Source organism: Dicentrarchus labrax, unplaced genomic scaffold, assembly GCF_905237075.1.
Source record: "Dicentrarchus labrax unplaced genomic scaffold, dlabrax2021, whole genome shotgun sequence".
Classification (NCBI taxonomy): Eukaryota; Metazoa; Chordata; class Actinopteri; family Moronidae; genus Dicentrarchus; species Dicentrarchus labrax.
The window spans coordinates 10,794,522-10,815,874 of record NW_026136709.1 but is presented as its reverse complement, the minus strand read 5'-3'; the positions used below and the strand labels follow the sequence as shown (position 1 = coordinate 10,815,874).

General features: G+C 40.6%; 2 protein-coding genes across 3 annotated transcripts; both read right to left on the bottom strand.

Annotated features, from left to right (window-relative positions):
• Positions 1-122: 122 nt before the first annotated feature.
• Positions 123-4,039, bottom strand: si:dkey-73n8.3 (uncharacterized protein LOC100150965 homolog). Its single transcript, XM_051410192.1, has 7 exons — positions 3,882-4,039; positions 3,291-3,406; positions 2,814-2,969; positions 2,597-2,701; positions 2,030-2,239; positions 1,293-1,485; positions 123-541 (listed from the first exon to the last, which is right to left on the bottom strand). Exons 1-7 carry the CDS (start codon positions 3,893-3,895, stop codon positions 439-441), a joined length of 897 nt encoding a protein of 298 aa, XP_051266152.1. The 5' UTR covers positions 3,896-4,039; the 3' UTR covers positions 123-438.
• A 1,638-nt stretch (positions 4,040-5,677) lies between these two features.
• Positions 5,678-19,719, bottom strand: tnfrsf11a (tumor necrosis factor receptor superfamily, member 11a, NFKB activator). 2 transcript variants are annotated; one of them, XM_051410191.1, is made up of 11 exons: positions 19,380-19,719; positions 14,748-14,826; positions 14,213-14,338; positions 13,576-13,722; positions 13,390-13,477; positions 12,920-12,996; positions 12,616-12,723; positions 12,420-12,469; positions 11,221-12,196; positions 10,741-10,814; positions 7,177-7,316 (listed from the first exon to the last, which is right to left on the bottom strand). In XM_051410191.1, the coding sequence occupies exons 1-10, from the start codon at positions 19,452-19,454 to the stop codon at positions 10,756-10,758; spliced, it is 1,785 nt and encodes a 594-aa protein (XP_051266151.1). In that variant the 5' UTR covers positions 19,455-19,719; the 3' UTR covers positions 7,177-7,316; positions 10,741-10,755. The 2 variants fall into 2 exon arrangements, with proteins under 2 accessions (XP_051266150.1, XP_051266151.1); XM_051410190.1 differs by lacking the exon at positions 10,741-10,814 and having other exon boundaries at positions 5,678-7,316; positions 19,380-19,716.
• Between the last annotated feature and the right edge of the window lie 1,634 nt (positions 19,720-21,353).

Below are 21,353 nucleotides of genomic sequence, written 5' to 3'. Positions count from 1 at the left end.
GATGATGGTGCAACATTGCTTCTTGGCCACTTGAGGTCCTCCCAAGTCAAATTTCATCAGGTTGCCAAACTATCCCTAAGAGTTTCAAAATGATCTGAACTGCCTAAAAAAAAAACACAATCTTGACACAACACTGGAGCTTTTAATTATTCAGTGACTCAAAAACGAGATCAGCAGTTAATATCAGTCATATTTATTATAAGCTGCATTTATTATCATTTCTTTCTCCAACCTATTTGCATGTCATCCTTCATAAACTTTGTTTTTACAGTAAGTATATTATGCTTGTATTTATATCCTGTTCACCTACTTACACAATTTTTCAATCCCATACTTGACACTTTCTCCATACAGTTAACCTAGCATCAGCATAATATTTGTAAGTGCTCATAACTATTGCTTCATAGTATGTGGGAGAGCCCATTTAAGTCTGAGAGCTTATCTCCAGCGGATGCCTAGTAGGTGGCAGCTCACGGCCCACAGCTTTAAGGCGGTGCCATCGTCCTGACCTGCCCAGGAGCTCTCTGCACAGGCACAGTCTCTGTTAGGAAGGGGAAGGAAAGACAGAGTAATTACCTCTTTAGGACATTCTTTAGGATTTTAGTGGCATCTAGGGGTGAAGTTGCCTATTGCAACAAACTGAATACCGCTCGCCACGTGTAGGAGAAACTACGGTGGCCCTCGTGAAAAATGTGAACAGCCAGTGTTTGGTTTTCCTGTTCTGGCAGGCTCTGTGGAAGAGGACTAATTCTAAAACCAGAACTTATTTTCAGGTGATTATACACTAATAAAAACATACCTATAAATATTATATTACATTTCTGCCAATATATCCTCCTAAATGTTTCTCACTGGACCTTTAAAGTTTTAAAATGTCTTTGTTTCTCTTTATGTAATCATTCTCTGTTGTGATTAGTAAGAATTAAGGAGGGGAATCATGACCTATATAGATTTACAGTGCATCTCACAAGTGGGGTACATTTTGTACATTCAGTATATGGACCATTAGCTAGCTGAGATTACTTTTATACATAGCTGTCACATAACTGACATATTTATACATCTGGCACCTTTCAAGAAGACTCTGGCGCGGGTGTGTACTGCTGAGGAATTTTAGGAAACCCCACCCACCTTCTGTTAATGACTAATACATTCTACACTATCAAAGAAACACTGACATCTGGTCGTTTAAATGTTTGCGGTGGGACGTCTGTTCTCACTTAAGTGGCTTGGTTTAACTAATTCGAACTGATTGATCATGAGTATCGCTGCTACTGCTATTTCAAACTGACTTGTAGTATCCCCCGGTGAGCAGCTGGTTCTCAGGAGTGACGGTGCAGTAGATGTTGGTATAGGCTCCCTCTGCTGGGGTCTTGATCAGAAAACTGAAGGCCTTGGCTATGTCCGCAAGAGGGCGCCTCATGTGCCTTGTTATTTCAGTGTTCACTATGCCAGGATCCACAGAGTAAGCCGTCACACCTAGAACTGTAGGCAAAGGGATGCATTTAGGTACAGAAAATCAACTCTCAAATGGGTTGATGTGGATTCCAACTTTTCAAAATAGGTTGGTTTTCTATCTTATAATATTCTTTGTTCAGTTTGACAGGAAGAAAAGCCTTGACAGCAACCTAACACAGGTCAAACATCAATCAGACAATCAGAATCCATGGCCTAATAATCTCTGAGGTTCATACATTCTATCCATGCATAGTTTGATACGACATGATAATATCTGAATAGAAAAAGGCAATTATCTCTATAGAAACTATGAGATTAATAGTGAGAATAACAAGTTGTGATCAGTGGAGCAATGAATAATTCTTTAACTGTATTTTCTACAAACATGTTTCTCCTTGCTCTGTTTCTTGCCCAGGGCGGTTGCGGTTGGGGCATGAGACTCTCACACTGGCAAGAAATGCTGATCGATTTTTCATACACACGGAAAGAGACAAAGAGGCACAGAAAGAGACAAACATACAGTACATGATGCATAATCTGTGTCACAGACACACACACATACACACCCTACCCTCAGTCCTTTTGGCCAGCTCTCTGGTGAAAAGGACGTTGGCCAGCTTGCTCTGTGCGTAGGCCCTGACAGGGTGGTAGTCTTTTTCACCGTTCAGGTCATCAAACTGGATCTTGCCCATGGCGTGAGCTGCCGACGAGACGTTGATGACCCGGGATGGGGCAGAGTGCTTTAGCAAGTCCAGTAACAGAAAGGTCAGGAAGAAGTGACCTGAACAGGGAAAAAGTGGTTGGAAGTAGAAGAAAAGATACAGTTTGTTAGTGAGAGAAAATAAAACACAGAAAGAGCAAAGGAAAAATTGGTAAGAAAAGCAACTTTTAAAATAAATACACAAAAGGCTTAACAGATTGGCTCACTGGTCAGTCACTAACAGATGAGAACAGACACACCAAAATGAGCTGGTTGTTCTATTGCTGCATCCTAATACAGGGGCCCATACAAAATTCAATACATTCATTTTGATCAATAAAAGGCCCCTAGATTTCTTTGACACACTCCTGCCATTAACTAAACACAGGGTCAATTTCCCCAAAACGAGTGTATTTGCACACGTTTTTAATCTCTTACCCAAGTGATTGACTCCAAACTGCATCTCATATCCATCCACTGTAATGCTGTAAGGGCAAATAGCCACACCTGCATTGTTAATCAGGTAGTGAAGAGCCTTCTCAGCTGGAAAACAAAATATACGTTACCTTCAGCACAGTCTTTATGACAATTGTATACAGTATTCTGGAGTCTATGGGTGTGTGTGTGTGTGTGTGTGAGTGTGTGTGCCACCCACTGTTGTAGATATTCTCGGCAAACAGGCATATTGATTTGGTGTCAGCCAGATCCAGTTGCCTGGCGACTACCTTGGCTCCCTTCACCTCCCGCATGATGTCACGAGCAGCTTGCTCTCCCTTTGCCATGTCTCTGCATGCCAAAATCACCCTTGCACCTACAGAGATTAATACCTCTTAATGGTGACTGTGTGTTTGCATGTACATTCATGTTAAAATTTGAACAAGGCAAGGTGGTGTCGAGCTTTCTTTTAAACACTTATCTTTGTACACTGTATGTTTTTAATCTGTATTTTATTGAAACCAGTTCATATGTTTAACAGTTTAATACCTGAACCACCTCATTATATCTCGTATTCTTGCATATTACTTTTTTATTAATAATAGGCACTCTGAGTCACACAGCAAGAAAGAATAATACAAAGAACCTGTAAGTCATCATGGTACTCATTTGACTGTCTTTAGTTCTGTTTGCTTGCCTCGACCAGCCAAGTCTTTAGCTGTCTCTTTGCCTATTCCAGTGTTGGCCCCCGTTACTATAGCTGTCTTCCCTTCTAGACACACATCTGAAGACCACTTGGGGATAATGAGAGACCTGAGGAGTTAGGTATGAAAGTATAAATGATTAGAGAATTGTTTTTCTTGACAGCAAACATGATTATGTAATATCATTTTTACTGTCAACAGAATAAAAAGAACATTGTAAGAAAACTGAAGGCAATTGAATATTGTTTGTCTAACCTTACGGTAACTGAAATACAAGGTGGGTGAGGTTTACCACCTAAGGCAAAACACTGAATGCCAGAAAACACAGTCATTGTATAAAATTAAGTTAAAAGGCTTTGAACTGACTTGGCAACTACACCTAACATTTCAGTGTCTGTCTATACTGACCTGAGGAAACAATATCCATCCATCTTTTATTCAAATCAAAGTAATTTGTGAATAAAAAACTGGCTTACATTCTGTATACTGAAATCACATTATTAAAAAATATTCTTAAAGAGACAATTCTACTTTTATCTTCTCTTTTTTTCTTGTGATGATATCCTACATGAGAGATTTCTTACCTGAATGCTTGCATTTTTGTAGTTTGTGACCTAAAGTTGCAATATCCCTTCTATAATTTGAGTGGCTCCTTATTTCACCGATGATGTCTCAAGACTCACACCGGAGAGAGGATGACAGAGAAATGAGAGCCAGAGAGGGTAAGACTGACACTCTTATTTGCCCCTATGATGACTTAGATTGGATTGGAAAGTCATAATTAGACACAAATACCCTCTTGTTAAAAGTCTGTTATTGTAACTAATCAATTAGACAGACTCTTAAACAGGGTTCCTGGCGAGCAATCACATGACAAGTTCTGATGCATAAGCCTAAGTAACAGAGAACTGTTTGTGTATTTGCATGAATTGTATAAACTATTGACTCAGCAGACTCTGAGACTCTTACACAACAAATTGTTGTGATGCAATGTACATTTTCTTTTTATCCCTTCTGTATTCTGCCTTAAGCATCACTGGTGTCTGTCAGCTGTCAGTGGTGAAGGAAATATTCAGATCTTTTTACCTGAGTAAAAGTAGCTACCGTGAAGGAAAATACATATTACATATATGAAAAACAAATGTAAAATATTTCTTTAATTGATATGTTAACCTGTAAGCAGCATTTTAAGGTCCAAGTGTTGCTTAGTGACTTTATATACTTCTTGGTAGTTTCATTTAAGCCTTTTTATGCAATTCATCATATTTGCAAGCTCCTAATATTTTCTGCATGCAAAATTGTTATCTGTGAAGTAACAAGAAACTGCGTCTGCTGAGTACCACTGGGGAAATGCACTAATCTCATAAAAGTGTCTGAAACTGAATACCTGGTTCCACAGGTGAGACGACTGTAATTTCAGAATTTGACCACTGTGGATTTTCGGGTGCTTTCCACAGGAAGGTCTCAGCTATCACCTAGCTGTAAGTAAGGCTGTTATCCTAACTGCTGATAGGGGCGTCAAAGACTGGAGAACAAATGCTGAACCCAGATCCAAAGAGGGTCTCCCTTACCCTTCTTTTTTCATGTATCATGTAAAAAAAAATGCGCGTGGTGGTAAATGCGTGGTATGTTTCTGTTAGCAGGTTTTAATGAGAGTATAGACAATCTTGTCAATTTAGGACCTGCCTTTAAAAAATTTGACCAAACAGAGCCATGCCATGTCTTGCACTACTTTAGATATACTTTAGATTTCTTGTCTTTTTGTCATCCGAACATACAGTTACCACTAGGGGGTAGAATGCAGCAACTTGCTACATATCTTCAGTAAAATGAGAGACTGTTTTCTCACACATGGAAGGTTGAAAAAAGCTGAATAATAAGCTGAAATCATTTAAATCTACAGTCAGGTTCTGTGTTGGCAGGCCAGCCAGGTCTCATGTAAACCATGTGAAAGCTAGTCATAACTTCCTGTTTTCACAAACAACCATAAAATAAGCCGAGACAAGATGCACACTTACACACACACATACACGCACACGTAAACATACTCCTGCTGACCCAAACCAGGCCTAAATGAGTGCTGCCAGCTCCTCTCATGTGGTCTCTCTGTGACGCTAGCTGGTCTGACTGCTAGATTAGTTTCTCCTTGCAGCTGCTCGCCATCCCCAGGCCTGATGAAAGGCTGCCTGTCTGTCTGTCTGTCAACACAGGGACAAAGACAGAGAGGTCTTGCCACATGTGTAATTATCATTGCTTCACAAAGATTATAGATCATCTTGAGGAGATAAATGGCTCGTTCATTGTAATTTGTCTATCCCAGAATAGGAAAGTTGACAGAGAGAAACCACAGAATGCAGGATAGCAGCCATCCCTGAAAGGATTAGATGCAAAACATATTTAATTTCAATCACAATAGTCTTTCAGTCATTCATTGCAATAGGTCTGATTGATATGTACATATTATTGAAAGGCTGCATACATATAGCGAGGTTGTAATTGAACAGGTCCCTTTTAACTCCCTTTCGCTATGCGTTTTGACTGCTGTTATTGGCTCCACTTAACAAATCCACACCATAAATCAAATGAGTGGAAGCACAAAGAGAATATTCATTCTTATTTCACAATAACATCAAGCTTCTTTTGAAATATATACAAACATTGATCACATATGCATCTTCTGAAATAATACATAAACAATCTACTTTGTGAAATTAATTAAAACTAAATATAAACAGGCTGACATTTTACTTTTCTTCATTAAGCCTTGAACATTAAAACATAATGAAACAAAACAAACCAGTAATAATAAAATAGCTTATCAAATGCATAGCATTTTTTCTTAGAAACAAACTGCACTTGTGGTGCAATAAGAAAAGAGTACAAAAGTCTACATACAGAATAAACAAGCATCGTATCAAAACTGAATGTGTCTCTTTACTGTAAAATAGCTTTTGTTAAACCCTGCAAACCAAACAAAGAGAAGAGAGAAGAAAATTCACTCGGTGAAATGCTTTAGATTCACCACCTTCAACCTTTTTTTTTTTTTTTTGACTCCACCCTGCCAGCTCTTAATGTAGCAAATTGATTGAATTTTCTATGTTACAAATATTCACTTTCATGGCATGATTTTGTGAGCGCAAACTCAATTATTTCCACATGGTGGATATTTTGTTGTGTAAGGAAACTCTTGAAATCATCCAAATGTCAAATTTAGAGTGGTTTAGAGTCTACAGACTTTAACCTGGGCTATTCAATCATGGAAGGTGGGAAATGAAAAAATGTAGTAAGTCCTACGTATCAAGACCCGGCTGCAATTTCCATACAAAAATAAAAACATGACGTTCTTTCAGCCTGAACTCCAGTTCCACATCCAATTCCCAACAAAATTTCCCATCATTGTCTGGAATGGAGGGAGTTTCCATTTGAAAAAGCCTGCAGCTTTTTACTGGAAAATGAAAAAAAGGCACTTTAGAGATGCCTGAGGCAAGATTCAGTGACTGATGTGTGAAATAGGAAATATTTCATTGCCTCATTTTAATCAAAAGCATTCCCTCCCTTGTTCTTCTGGTATGGCAGACAAATTGTGTTGGGTTTTTTTCAGTTATTTGTACATTAATTGGGAGCTAAGATACAAAAGGTGACGTAACCAACAGAAATAATCAGAAGTCATTTTTTACAACTGATGGTTATGAAGATGATCGCTGTACTGACAAATAAACAACCAATGGGCACTTTTCACTTCCCCAAAGGCCGCTCCTCCATCACTTCCTGGACTGGCAGTGTCTCGTCTTGCATGGTGCAGTGGGAAATGGAGTCCCCTTGTGATCTCAGACAGCTCTGGAAAAATGAGGCCGTCTCATTGGCCTCTTCCTGGACAGGGCTCCCAAAGGCATCGTCCTGCCCCACCCCGTCACTGTCAAGAGACGTCTGGCTGACATAGACGACAATGACATCACCGCTGAAGTTCATCACCTGACCACTGGAGATGAAGGTGGTGTTGTGGCTCCCGGACACCTGACCTGAATGGAGGGAGGGAGGAAAAGAAGAGATTGTGGGAAGTAGAAACACATTCGTCGTAGGCAAAAAAAAAAGTGGTAAAGGAGTGAGAAATCATATTTGCCTGGTACATATATTTTTAAAGTAAAATAACAACACTTTTAGCCACAGATGGGCTAGTGTGACAAAGGGTAGCCCACTTGAGTGATGACAAATGACTCAACATGTCACACTCTAACTGGTAAAGATAAATGAGAAGTGCAATGATCCTATTTGGAAATGTGTAGAAATACTTATATTCCCCCACAATATGCAAGACATATAGCGCTTCCCCTATTCATGATGTAAACGAAGAGGGGACTATATCTTGGCTAACCTCAGATGACAAATGGACAGTGGGTGTAATGACCATGCAGGATGACCACAGAAAGGCCACAGCTACATAGACCATGGCGGTCATATCCTTTCTGCCCTATTTGTTTCAGAGTGTCCACTTTTTAGCGTGAGAAACTATAGACCTCTGAAAACAAGCCATTTGTCCAGAGTTTAGGGTTTTACAGACATGGCTGAATACATGTAAAAAAAGTGCTGTTCAACTCTTTCTAACCTTTATTCTGTCTGCCTCAAAATCATTTGTTCAAGCCTCTATCTGCTGATGTCCATGTGCTTTTCCCATATGGATTTCAGCCAACCAGGTGAATTAAGAAATGAACTGTGTGTTTTTGTTTTGTAAGTCATCTTTCACCACATTAAGCCTCTGGTTCCTATTTTATCCAGCCTCCTGTCTGACTTTCCAGCAGACAGAACCAGCCAACCCTCCGTGACTCACAGCTCATGCCTCATCTATTCACACATATTTGCATGGACATGCGCATACACACACACACACACACACACACACACACACACACACACACACACACACACACACACACACACAATCACGGTAAATGTAAGCAAACAGGATGTAGCAGACACTTTTACTCCTACACACATACATATGCTGAAAAGCACACATAGCCCTATAAATTTGCGAAGGACAGACAAACATAATCACACACTCAAAGAAAGTGTGTCTCTGTGTTCCCCCCTTTTGAGAGCCTTTCCCGGAATACCAGTCTGAGAGGTCTAGTTTGAAAAAATGTCATTTCACCACAACTCTGAAAACAAAGCTCTTTGGAATCTGCTTGGGTTCTTCTGTTTATCCTTTCTTAATACCAAGCTGATTTTTCTGGATGCCCAACAACTGTAGCAATACTGACAGAGGTTTTAAACCAAAGACTAACGTTGAACTCTTGTAGAACCACTATCCTGTTCAATCTCAAAGAAAACCACAATTGTAACACAGTTCTCCTCAAAATCTTATTTTACCTGGACAGCTGCCAGTTTTTAATTCCTCAACCAATAAAATATATCTGGGTCATTATACTATTGAGGTAGCCTCAGGAGGCAGCTGCACTTGCGAGATCATGAAATCACATGAGAATCCATCTTTTCAGGCTTCAGTCTATTGCGTTATGTTAATCAATGTCCTTTGAGGAAGTACTGGCAGGTACTGGAGTGGAAGCTAGGTGTGACGCAGTGAGAAGACATGTTATTTAAAGTACAATGGTGGGTCCCATAGATGTTAGGCTAGATGCTGCTAGCATCGGTTATATCAGAACTGGAGTGTATTTCTTCACTGAAAGAAGAGCAAAGAATGAAACTGAAGTCTTTTCTTGATGGAAAACATGTTGTCGCTCTTCTTCCAACTGGCTTTGCAGAGAGTTTTTGACTACATAATATGGTTTGTTGATCTAATTGTTGAACCTCTCCTGTGAAAGACAGATGATTTATCCAATTACATGCCAAGTATTTTGGTGTCTGCCCTTTTCCAAACAGTTCCCAACAATTTCCCAGATGGTTCTATGTAACAAACAATCTTATAGTCAGGTTAAACTGTTGCAGTGGAGCTGCTGAGTGGCCAACAGATAAGACTGATGCTGCATACTGGATGGCTACGATGTTTAAACTATGTGAGGTTAAAAAAGGTGGACAGGTGACACCTCTGACCAGGGCCTGACCTTTAAATAGCATGTGCGGGAAATCTAATTACTTGTCATTCCTGCATGATGGGAAATGGTGTTCATGTGAGGCCAGCAAGCGTGTAATTAAAGTACCAAGTCATCAGTGAGAGTAAAAAAAAAAAAAAAAAAGACTTCACAAGTTTGTGTGTGTGTGTGTGTGTGTGTGTGTGTGTGTGTGTGTGTGTGTTTTTTGTTGGGTGGGCAGGGTTATAAAAGTATTACTCAAGCTGCGCACATCTTGCTTCAATTAAAGCTGTGGTCACTTTGCGCAACCCTATGGAACTCTGGGTAAACAGGAGCTTTGTAGATGGCATAGTTCACACTGACACACACACACACACACACACAACTCTATGTTGGAGTGTGCTTCTGGTGGTTCTCTAGCTCATCAAACACACATATCTTATTCCCGCTCCCTGTGTGGTCCCCCCCCCAAAATTCAGGATCCAACTATCAATACAATATATATAAAAAAAATATTTCTCGGAAACAATCGCATAAACTTCTTATTCTTATACTGAAACCAATCCTGTGTCAAAACTCGTGTTCACCTAATGATACCCCAGTTTGAGCTAACCACTGTCCAGATCAGACTGTTCTGATAATACTCCTTTTATAACTAACCATAACCACTCAGTGTTTGAGGCACAATAAACATGTTTCCAGGAGATTTTTCTCTTTGGCAGTGTGTAAAGGTCTCTGTGAGAACAATACAAGTTCAATCATGTGACAGTAAAACTTTCCATTAAAACCAACATATATTTCATTCTGTTATTCTTGGTGGCTAGTCCCACCTATTCTGCGGAAAGAGAACACTGCAATGTAGTGTATCAAATCATGTATGGCTATGACCCAGTGGCAATACAGTGGTGACTGCCTACACAAACAAAGAACACAGAATCCACCTGGCAAACACAACTGTGGTCCCACAGTCTCCGTAATGAGCCATTATCCCCATAGCACACAACCACTGTGCATTCAGTTTTCATTGACATTGTTGAGTGGTCATACCAAAAGTATCCAGAAAATATCCAGCTCTATAGCATCTTTGTATCGCCCCGAGGGAGCTGAAAATAGCTTGACTTATTGGGAATCTACACAAGTAGGAGCATGGAAAGCCCATTTCTGCCATGGAAAGAATAAGTTAATAATAAAATAAAACCAGTAATAGTAATACTGAAAATAATGAGATACGGAATCAAAATTGTGAGACTGACTTTCCAAGTCAAAATCATGCAGTAAGTCATTCTCCAGATTTTTAGAGGTCCAGTGTGTAACATTTAGATAGATCTACTGGCAGATGCAATTGAATATAATATTAATAAGCATGTTTCATTAGTGTATAATCACCTGAATATAGGAATTGTTGAATTTCCATTACCTTAGAAAGCCGTTTTTAACTACAGGGGAGAGTGGGTTCCTCCACGGAGGGCGCCATCTTGACCCACCATGTTTCTACAGAAGCCCAGATGAGACATATCAAACACTGGCACTAGATTGGTGCATTTCACGTTTCACGGCGACCATAGTTTATCCTACACCTTGTCAGTTGAATGTCAGTTCTATTCAAATGGTTTCCATTTGCAACTACACCACTAGATGCCACTAAATCCTACACACTGGTCCTTTAAGTGAAAAACAAATACGAAAATATATCACTAATATGGCTTTTTAAACTTTAAACATTCAGTCCAACTATGGCATTCATTTAAATATCGTAAGTCAAATTAAAAATGTTAAACTATGACTTTTGTCTTAAAATTAGTACTCTTGTCAATCCTCCTTTTCATTTATGTTTTTCTTTTTCTGACAGAAATGGGCTTCCATACAGAAGACTTCAAATGTTTACATTTTCACAAACCTGAAGTAAAAGTTGGTTCAGCCAGCTGACTATGGAGGCTCTCAGGTGCGCACTCCAGTCCTGACTCCAGAGAAGAGAGCTTGTTTCCTCTGCTATCCCCGCAGGAAAGTCCCTGGCCTTTCTCCAGGCTCGAGGCATCAGCGGGCTTGTCCAGGTAGAGATCTCCAACCGATGAGGAAATGATCAAGGGGCTGACCGAGGTCATCGCAGAGGTTGTACTATTTTCTGTTGAAGTGGAGTCTGTACTCGCCAGTCTGTATATTTTCTCCTGCTTTACCACTGACCTGTCCGTCAGGTGAAGTGTGAACTCTGGCCTCACCTGAGCCTGGCACAACGGCCGGCAGAGTTCAGGAAGTGGACCGGATGGAGAGATTACAGAGGAGGTGTGGAGGAGTGGAGGAGAGAGACAGAAGAGAGATGCAACACCTGTCTCACTCTTGGACAAAACCATCTTGTCTGGATTCCCATCATGCTTTTCTCCACCATTGTCTGCCCTTACACTCTCACTTTTCTCCTCTTTCCCACTCTCATCTCCATCCCTCTCTCCATCAAACCCTCCACATGAGCAGGTCCCTGGAGTCCCGGGGCTGACAGCTTGGCTACAGTCCTCATTCTCTCCCACTTCCAATGGCTCGTGGATGGGAATGACACACACACAAGAACCTGCCAAAAGAGGAGACACACTCACGACCTCCTCTTCTTCTGACACCTCCTCAGGTCCTCCAGACCCTTTGCTCTGTTCCTCCATCACTGTCTTCCCCTTGGTGCCTTCTCCCTCTGTCATTTCCCCTGTGATGGGCAGTGAGACCTTGACATCGGGAACAGAGGTGGGGAAGGTGCATGGGGTCTCATCAGCGGGACTGTGGGGTGCTTGGCAGATGAGTTTGGTCGTCTCACATGGTGTACATTTGGGGCCTCCAGGGCCTCCTCCTATTCCTCCTCCTGCTCCACTGTGGTAAAGAGGGGCCAAGGTCTCCTAGCATGACAGAAACAAAGAAAGTAGCATTGTGAAACTGATATTTTTAGAAATAAGTGGTTTCCCAAACCCTACACCATGTAGTAATAGACCTAAGTGTTAAATTTGTTTAATTTGATGATATATTTCATAAAGAAAAAAATCTAATATGTAGGTGGGATTACTTTCAATAACTTTGGTTTCTGTGTATTTCCATAGCTTTTTAATGGACATTCTATTTTACCTGTTGTATCCTAGTCCTTTTCAAATTCTGGACACAGGATCGCAGATTTACTAGAAAAAGAAACAACATATTATACCTTAATACTGAATAAAATGTAACTTCTGACTTCTGGTGAATCAGATGTTCTGCAGCAAGGCTATTAATGAAATATGTATTTTGAAGACAACTTCAATATTAATGTGACTGTGAGACCTACCAGAGAGTAATTTCAGTTTGTCCTTGTAGCAGAAAAGAAGCAGGATGAGGAGACACAGAACAGTGATGACTGACAGCACTGAAACTATAACCCAGGATGGTGCTGCACCTGCAAGAAAGAGGAGTTCAGAGTATGCTTTTCCACTCTACATTTTAATGTTGGTCATAAAGGTTGCCAAAAATACAATAATTAAGACAGTATTCTCATATTTCTCCTCGTTTTAATCCTCCAAGTAGCAGAAATGATCTGCCATATTTACTGTAAGTAAGTAAGTAAGTGGATCTTTATTCTGAGCAATTCTTACCGGAGACAAGCGGTCCACACACTACGTCAGCATGAGCGCTACCTGGCTGTAATTCACTCCTGCCGTCAGCCTTACAACTAGAAGAGAGGACAAAATCACAAAAACACAGAGTGAAGAAGAATATTTCTACATGTGGACATACTGCATGTTTTTTTTTCTTTCCCTCTACATTTTACTCGCCAACCCGCCAGCCTTTACAGTCCTGATCTGTAATGACGAATGACAGACAAAAACAAAAACAAAATTTCCTCTCTGTCACTCCATCGTCATCACCATTATCATTTCAGATCCGGCCTGCAGTGGGAGCTGGTGTCTGGTCCAGGGTTCCAGGGTAAGTGGTGTGAGTATTACTCATAACAGCTGGCTGGCGGTGAGACGGAGAACCCAAACGACCAATTTTCCCTTCACAACACTGAAAGATTCCAGGCTAAAAACTGTGTATGTGTCTGTGTGTGCATATATACACTTACTTAGTCCATGGTTTGCATTGTTCGGCACTGTTTTCAGCAGAGAAGAAGCCCTTCTTACACGTGACACAGATCTTCCTTACTTTAGACTCTGGAATTAACAACATACAATGTAGTGTAACTCTCTAATGACACACCACTGCAATTGTTTGATATGAACAAGGTGCGTTTCGTGTTAGTTTGCCTCACCAGGGTCTTCCTCGAGTCCATATCCAGCTTCACAGATGGGTATCCTCTCACAGTACTCACAGTTGATGATATGGCACTGTAAGCCAGGAACGCAGTGACACTGCTCCTCTGCCACTGGGTTGTCAGGCCTCTTCATAAAACCCTTATCTGGAGGTCAAAGGGGGCAGTTGTTTAGTGTAACTCCAAATCCTTGAGAGGAATGATAATGTGTTGCATCTAAAAGCCCACTCCACTGGCTGAATTTGTATATGTGTTGCAGTATGTGCATAGTTTAGAATTGCTGTTGTTACAGAGGATTTGATTTGATTATTCTGATAATGATGAAAACTGATGCACTTTCTTTTTCACATTTTAAGTCCACTTTTCCTGAAGAAAATCACTTCATTGAAATTATACATAGGAGCATTTTCCGTCATGATCAGAGCATTTTTCAATTTTACAAGAGAACCCCAAAATCAGTACAAAAGTAATACCATAAATACTTCGCTCTTTGCTCTCCAATGTAAGCAAACAGGGGTCGACAAAATATTTGGAAACAACAATCTCATATTTAGACTTCTGTATTGTAAAGGCATAAGTATATGTTTTAATGGTTTTTCAGGATTTTGAAGTCCAAGTCCAAGCTGCAGGTACTGACCTTGGTCACAGAACTTCTGCTGAAGACAGCGTTTGTCATCAGTCAAGCCGGGCTGATATTCATCACGATTACAGGGAACACATATAGTCTCTTGGGAATCAGTGCAGTCAGAAAACACTTTGAAGCCTAATGGAAAAAAACGAAAAGAGAAAAAGAGAGGGAGGGAGAAAGACAGATGGATTTAACAACCCGTACATAATTACAGTAACCACTAAAAACCTAATGGAAGAAGAGAAAAGGAGGAAGGAAATTGACAAAATTAGAGCCCTTTTTCTCTTTTGAAGGAATGGGTATGTCTAGTAGATCAAATGTTGCAATAAATTGTGTGTGTATATGTGTGGTCGTGAAAACATGTGTATTTCTGAGCCATTTTCAGCCCAAATGTTCCCCTTTTAAACAGCCTTCCTCTTTCAATTTATGATCTTTGTGAATGGATATCTATTTTTACTTCATGCAGCTTCCATTGAGAAAACTAAATATTCTCACGCTACTTTGTGTGTGTGTGTGTGTGTGTGTGGGGGGGGGGGGTTATTACCTGGTTCACACTTCTTGCAGCATCTGTTGTTTCTTAAGTAATGTGTTTCTTCACACTGGTGGGATTTGGAGAAAGCATTCTAAAAAAGATATCAAGACATACAATTATTGTTCTGTTACTTTGTGTAACTTTATTTTTTACGTGACAGGAAAAAACAGAAGATTACTTTTGCACACATATTTAGAGAACAAAGGTACAATGTATGTGAGAACTATCAATTTTTTTTAAAGATGATTAATTATATCATGATTTGCTTGATCAAAAACATCTATTTCCCATCAATGCTTTACAATCTTCCACAGTGAATGCCAGGCTTTTCTATGGCAACCCTTCTACAGTTCATCTTTCAGTTCCACACGTGATATTTTGAGATGGCGGTGAGTAATGAGAGGAAGAGGATGGTTAAAATTTTTCCAAGACATGCCCCGGAATTCTTTCCACACTCTCAGAAGCACCTGACCAGTTCACTGTGCGCCCTCCAAACCGGAAAAATAAACCCTAATAGTACCCAGTTATGTAAGGAGAACTACGTGGAACTAAATGCAATCACAATCCAGTTTGCTCGGAATTAATAAACACTACATATATTCTCCTGATCCCCACTGGTGAGCTGTCAAATAAAATCACAATGTTTTGGCAGGATGACCTAGTGGTCAACTTTCCGATAAAGTAAATGGTGAGATTTTGAGGCAGCAGTTTGTCTTCTGTTCTAACTTGCAAGTCTCCTGTTGTCATTAAATAGTGTAAGCAACAGCAAGGGACATGGAGGTGAACAGGGCACATTTGTCTGTGTTCAAACAATAAATGTGAACTCTAGTAAAAAGGCCACAAAGGTAAGCCATGCAGGCGCGCACACACACGTGCGCACACGCACGCACACGCACACACACACACACACACACACACACACACACACACACACACACACACACACACACACACACACACACACAGAGATTCATACTGTACACCCTCCAGCCACCCTAGGGCTGGTGAACGCCTCGCCACATTGCTGAATTAGAGAATCTGCCTGTTATGACAGAAACTATGCCAAAGCCACAGTGTCTATATATAAATGTAGAAAAATACAACCTATAGGTCTGACTGCATTCTGACCTTTGACTAACCTCATCTTTCTTCTCATTCAGCCCTTCTGCAAGCTCCTTTTCCCAGGAAATTATATACTAATTTAGTCATTCATACTGTCATTTTTTACAGTAAAGCAATGCTGGTGCTGCAGAAGTCCAGTCCAGTGAAATGTGACCAATCCAACTTCCTGCTCTATGCCTATGACTGAGTTGATAAAGCTATGATAGATATGTCACCCATTCTAAAACAGTTACATTCTTTTTATCATCTTTTATTTGTTTTGTTTTATGTAGTGTATATTGGTTCTAACAACAATGCAATACTTGAGGGACCACTGAATTATTTTTAAAACATAAAATAGAAAACGTTGCCTTTCACATCCTCTTCCCTCATTACTTCTTTCTTTCTTACACCTCCGCGTTAAACTGTCTCAGTGTCTATCCGGCCTCAGGCTGCAACAGCACAACATGAACACGGCCAAGCGTTTAATTACCTCCACACATCAGCCAGTCTTTGTTTTATAATCTAACCAGAGGGATAATGATGCACAGCTCTCATAGCTCGGACGGCAACGCTAATGAGGACCATGTGCTGCAGCAGACAGAAGTGACAGAAGTAGGAAAGGTTCCCATGCTATGAAGTTCATGTCTTTGTGTAGATAGTTAGAGATAGAAGTGGAGACACAGCTGGGCCAGAGTGCACAGGAAGCCAAAAGAATGCTGGGAATTGTATTTTTGTTACCGCCACATCTAAACATTTGGTCCTAGTTATGCGAGGCCGTATGTTTTGACACACTAAATATATATGTAAGAGGAAAAAGAGCTGATCCACCCTATATGATTATAGGTTATCATAACGGTCAAGATGGAACATCCAACCTCAAAACTAATTTTATCTTCTGTATGGATTCAAATATACACTTATGTTTGCATTTGGTGTGATTCTAAGAGAAATTGTAAAAGGTAAGACATAGGGGAGGGAAAAGGGGAAAAAGTCAGATGGTGTTGGCTGCATTAATGGAGAACAGAGACAAAAGAGGCATTAAGTTGCTCCAGAGATATTGAGCAACGGTCCCTTTTTTTTAAATCATCTTTTGCAAGAGGTTTTGTTCATCTTTTTAAAATCCTTCACCACTTGTGTGATCCTATCTAACAGGAGTGTGACACAGAGTGCATTCCATTTGCTGTCAGAATACTAGAGAATTTGCATAACGGCCACAGCAGCCGATGGCACCGTGCCAAGAAAAGCATAGTGTGACTTTTAGTGCTCCAGGGGTTTCAGCGATCCATGATAAGGTGCTGTAAAAGCATAATGCACAACAATTGAATCTTTGTACAATGTTTACACCTGCGATTATATCTTTAAGAGTCATAAAAACGAATCTTTTGAAGTGCCACCTGCAGACATCAGGATATTGACTAGTTTGAAAAAGATCTTACACTCCTGATATGTAATTTCAAAGTTTGAACCATATGAGTATCTAAACGCCTTAGTGGATAATTACTCAAGTAATAATCAAACACAGTTTGCATTGTCTTGTCTTAATAACTACTTCTGATTGTATTACTACCCAGTCAATAAATACTGGATATCAAGTGACAGGCGTTGCAGGTTTTTCCTCTGGTACATATGAGTAAAAGAAGAGTGGCTTAATACGGAATAGGAGCTGGGAACGACAGTGATGGCCAACAATCTATGAACAAAAAACTGAAAACACACAAACCATAGAAACTCAATGACGAGGGAAGAACAGATTCTACAAAGAGTTGTAAAACAAGTCCCTAAGCAAATATAAGCTGTGCTTTATGTATTTACTAGACAGAGTTTAATCCGGGTGTGTTAGAGACATACCGAAGCTCTTAAAACAATTATAATTCCTCCTCCTTTCTCCACACAAAGCTCCATTGTCAATACAAGGCAGCATACTTTATCTATCAATTGAATGTCTCTGTTGTCTGCAAAGTTAAATCAAGTTTGGATCTGTAGGCCTCAAGCGATGTTCTGTTATTGCTCAAACCGAAGTAGACATAACACTGATTACTGATGTGACGGTAGGATGGATGGATGGATGGATGGATAGATGGATGGATAGATGGATGAAATGAAGATCATTAAAGTGAAAGAGATGGTCAGATCCATGAATACATGGATGGCTAGAGAAGCTAAGCAACAACAATTACAGGAGCCATGTGGGTAGGCAAGTGAATTAATCCCTTAAAACTCAGTTTATTCATGATATATTGACTTTTAACCTCTCGACATCTTGAAGTAATCTTGCATTGCTCAATTTCACGCAGACAGTTTGAAATGAATTTGGAATGGAGTGGATGAAGTGGTTGAGGACCAAGAAAATGAAGGGGAATTCTTTCGGGATACTATGAGTCAGTAATGGCACAACCACAGTGAGAACAAACCAAAGCCAAAGACTTGCAATGTCACTTTAAAACGTAGATGAAAAATGTTTCTTCCTGTGCACACAGTAACTCTTTTTTTCGGGCATTACTTGAACAATTGTGACTTGCATTTGACAGAAAAAAAAACATCCTGCGTCTGTGCCATTAACTCTCTGAATCTCAGCATGGACAAGACACAGTGCCTTCCTCCCTAAGCAGTATCTCTGGCAACACATTTCGGTGAAGCAGAGAAGGAAAACAGGGACGAAACAGCGCCTGTTCCAGTCAAAGTCATAATGATGCTGGCTTACGGTAATACAGGAAAACAGGCAGTGATAGATCCCTGGTGCCCAGCAGTCCCACCACTACAACCACAACTTATAAACTACTCCACCTGGACAGAGTTAGCTCCTTGGACTAAACAACAACATGGACAACATGTCATGGGCCATTCACTTTTTTTTTCCTTAAATGAGATCAGCTGAGATATTATGGAGTTTTTATAATGTCAGTGATTTCTTAAGAGCTTTTGAGGTATGACAATGGTAAAATCCTTATACACAGTGAAACATAATACAATCACATTCCCCCAGTCCTAACCTTTAGGGAATAAAACAATCTTTAGTGTTAAGTGTCTACTCTTCTGAATTCCTGTAAGAGCCTTGTTTGTCCCCTTGCTCCCCACTTTGGAAACCTCTCCTCTGGCAGAGCTAATGAGGTTCCTGATGAGACATTTGGCCCGCGCCGGTCCCCTCTGGACCGGGAGAGAATGCATGTTGAGAGGAGAACAGCATCCAGCTGCCAGCAGCGTTTTTGCGGTCAGAACAGGGGAGGTGGACTCGACCCAAACACAACTGTTTCCAGTCAGCGTCCGTGCGTAAATCAACTGTACCTCCCTTCCCTTCTTTCCATCTCTGATACTATTATTACTATTACTATACTATTTACTGTTCCATATCTTGTTGTCCATCTACTCAGAAAAACAAACCATCATGACTTTCAGTGTTTTGCATTGCCACTCATTTAAATAAAATTTGACAGCGACTAAAAAGTAACGGAATGGAACACGGAACAAAAACTAATGAACAAAAAGTAATTTTGTTATCTGGGAAATAAAAACCTTCTTTTAAATACCAGAAGTGTGTTTTACCTGTGCGTAAAAGGTGACAAGGACACATGTTATCCAGCCACGGACTATCCAACTTGTAGAAAAGTTCAGTCTCATCTCTGCTGGTTAATAAAAAACTACTTCTAGATGCAAACTTTTCTCTCTCTCAGCCAAAACGACGACACTTAACACCAAGGTCCGATTCTAAATCACTTTTTCTTGCGTGCGTAACTGTGGCGGGTCCTCCACACCGTCTCACAGGGCATTCTAGCGCCTTCATTCCCGGTTAGCTGCAGCTCCCCACCTCTCTTCTCCTCTCATCTTCCTTCTGCTTTCACCTACGCGTTGTGGAGGAGGCTGCATGCAACAGCTTGTAAAAACTGACTGGCTGACTGACTGAGGGAGGGAGGGAGGAAGGGAACTCCTCCACGTTGTCATGTGTGAGGAAAAAAGTTCACCCTCCCTTCCTGGCTCTGTGCACGAATCTCTCACTGTGAATAAATGAGTATGTATGTGACAGAGTCAGTGATGTAAGACTATGATGACCCCCTTACACCGTGGAATCACAAGTGCACTGTCACAACATGTTTCTGTCAACTTTAATGCTTAGCAGCCTTCAGAATTTATTTTGAATGAGTTTATTTTGAAAGAGTATATCAAGTGGCTCTTTTCATTCGTAAATTGAGTCATGATCTCATACTAAAGATGGATTCAGATATGACCCCACACACTGGAGGCAAAGCATGTGGTCACACTTTTCATAGATCTTTCTTCCTGCACTTGCCATTCATCATGGAGGTGAGTGGGCAGCCCAGCATAGTTCCTGGAGCGTGGGTCCACGAACAGTCATGGCTATTTCTACAGAAGTCATTTACTGCCTCCAGGAAATAGTCGTTTTCTGCTCCCATGGCAGATAGAAAGAAAAATGACTGGGTGTATTTCCCTCTGAATTTGCATGGCACTCCAAACCCAGCCCACTTTGGCAAGTCATGAGAGGGATGGTTTGAGAGAGTGGAAAATATGTTCCCATCAAGGTGACAGTTATGCAAATATTAAATTGCATATGTGGGGGCCCTGAATGGCTAAAACAAGGGGCTGGTCGGTAGGGAGAGGAGAGGAGAGGTGAACAAGGAAGAAAAAGATGCAAAAAAATGAATGTTCATTCCTCAATGAGAACAATAGTGATGAAACTGGAAAAAGAGAAAAGAGACAAACATCATTTAGATATTAGTGTTAATGTGGAGCACTTGATAATTAAGTTGTCTTTATAAAACTACATGCAAATTATCCTGCATATCCAAACATTATGATAAAAAAACATGACTAATTATGACTAAAAATAAACAGCAACTGACATTCAATTGAGGCTGTAGATAGATAAACATCTTTTTAACTCACAGGGAGTTCAATAGCGGGAGAAAGAGGAAGAATAATGAGGGTTTTAAGCTGAGCCAGTGGAGGTAATGGGCTCTGTCCTCCCTCTCCCCCTCTTCCCGTAAAAACATGCTGAGAGAAGCTGTTTTGTGGTGGGGCCTCTGCAGCTTGCACAGTAGCAATTAAGAGCCAGATTGGACTCTTTTAGCAATTAGAAACCTCAGCTTGACTCTGAACGCAACCCAAATATTCACACCGAGGTCAACCCTTAACAACAAAAATTGAACTGGAAGCACAGAGAAGTGCCTGTTAGGCCCGACTTCAAACATAGAAGTTACGACGTAGCTTGTTTTGATGTATAAAAATGTAGATGCACTGCAGGCAGACACCACGCTGGTTTACAAGCATCACGCTTCATGTGACCTGGGTCAGAGCATAGACTCTGTAGCCCCGTATGCATGTGGGAATGCTTGCTTAACATCACTTAAAACAAGTCAAGAGTTCATGAAGTAGGCCAATTCCAGACAGCTCATATACACAAAAATGCGCGCGCACACACACACACACACGCACGCACGCACGCACGCACGCACGCACACACACACACACACACACACACACACACACACACACACACACACA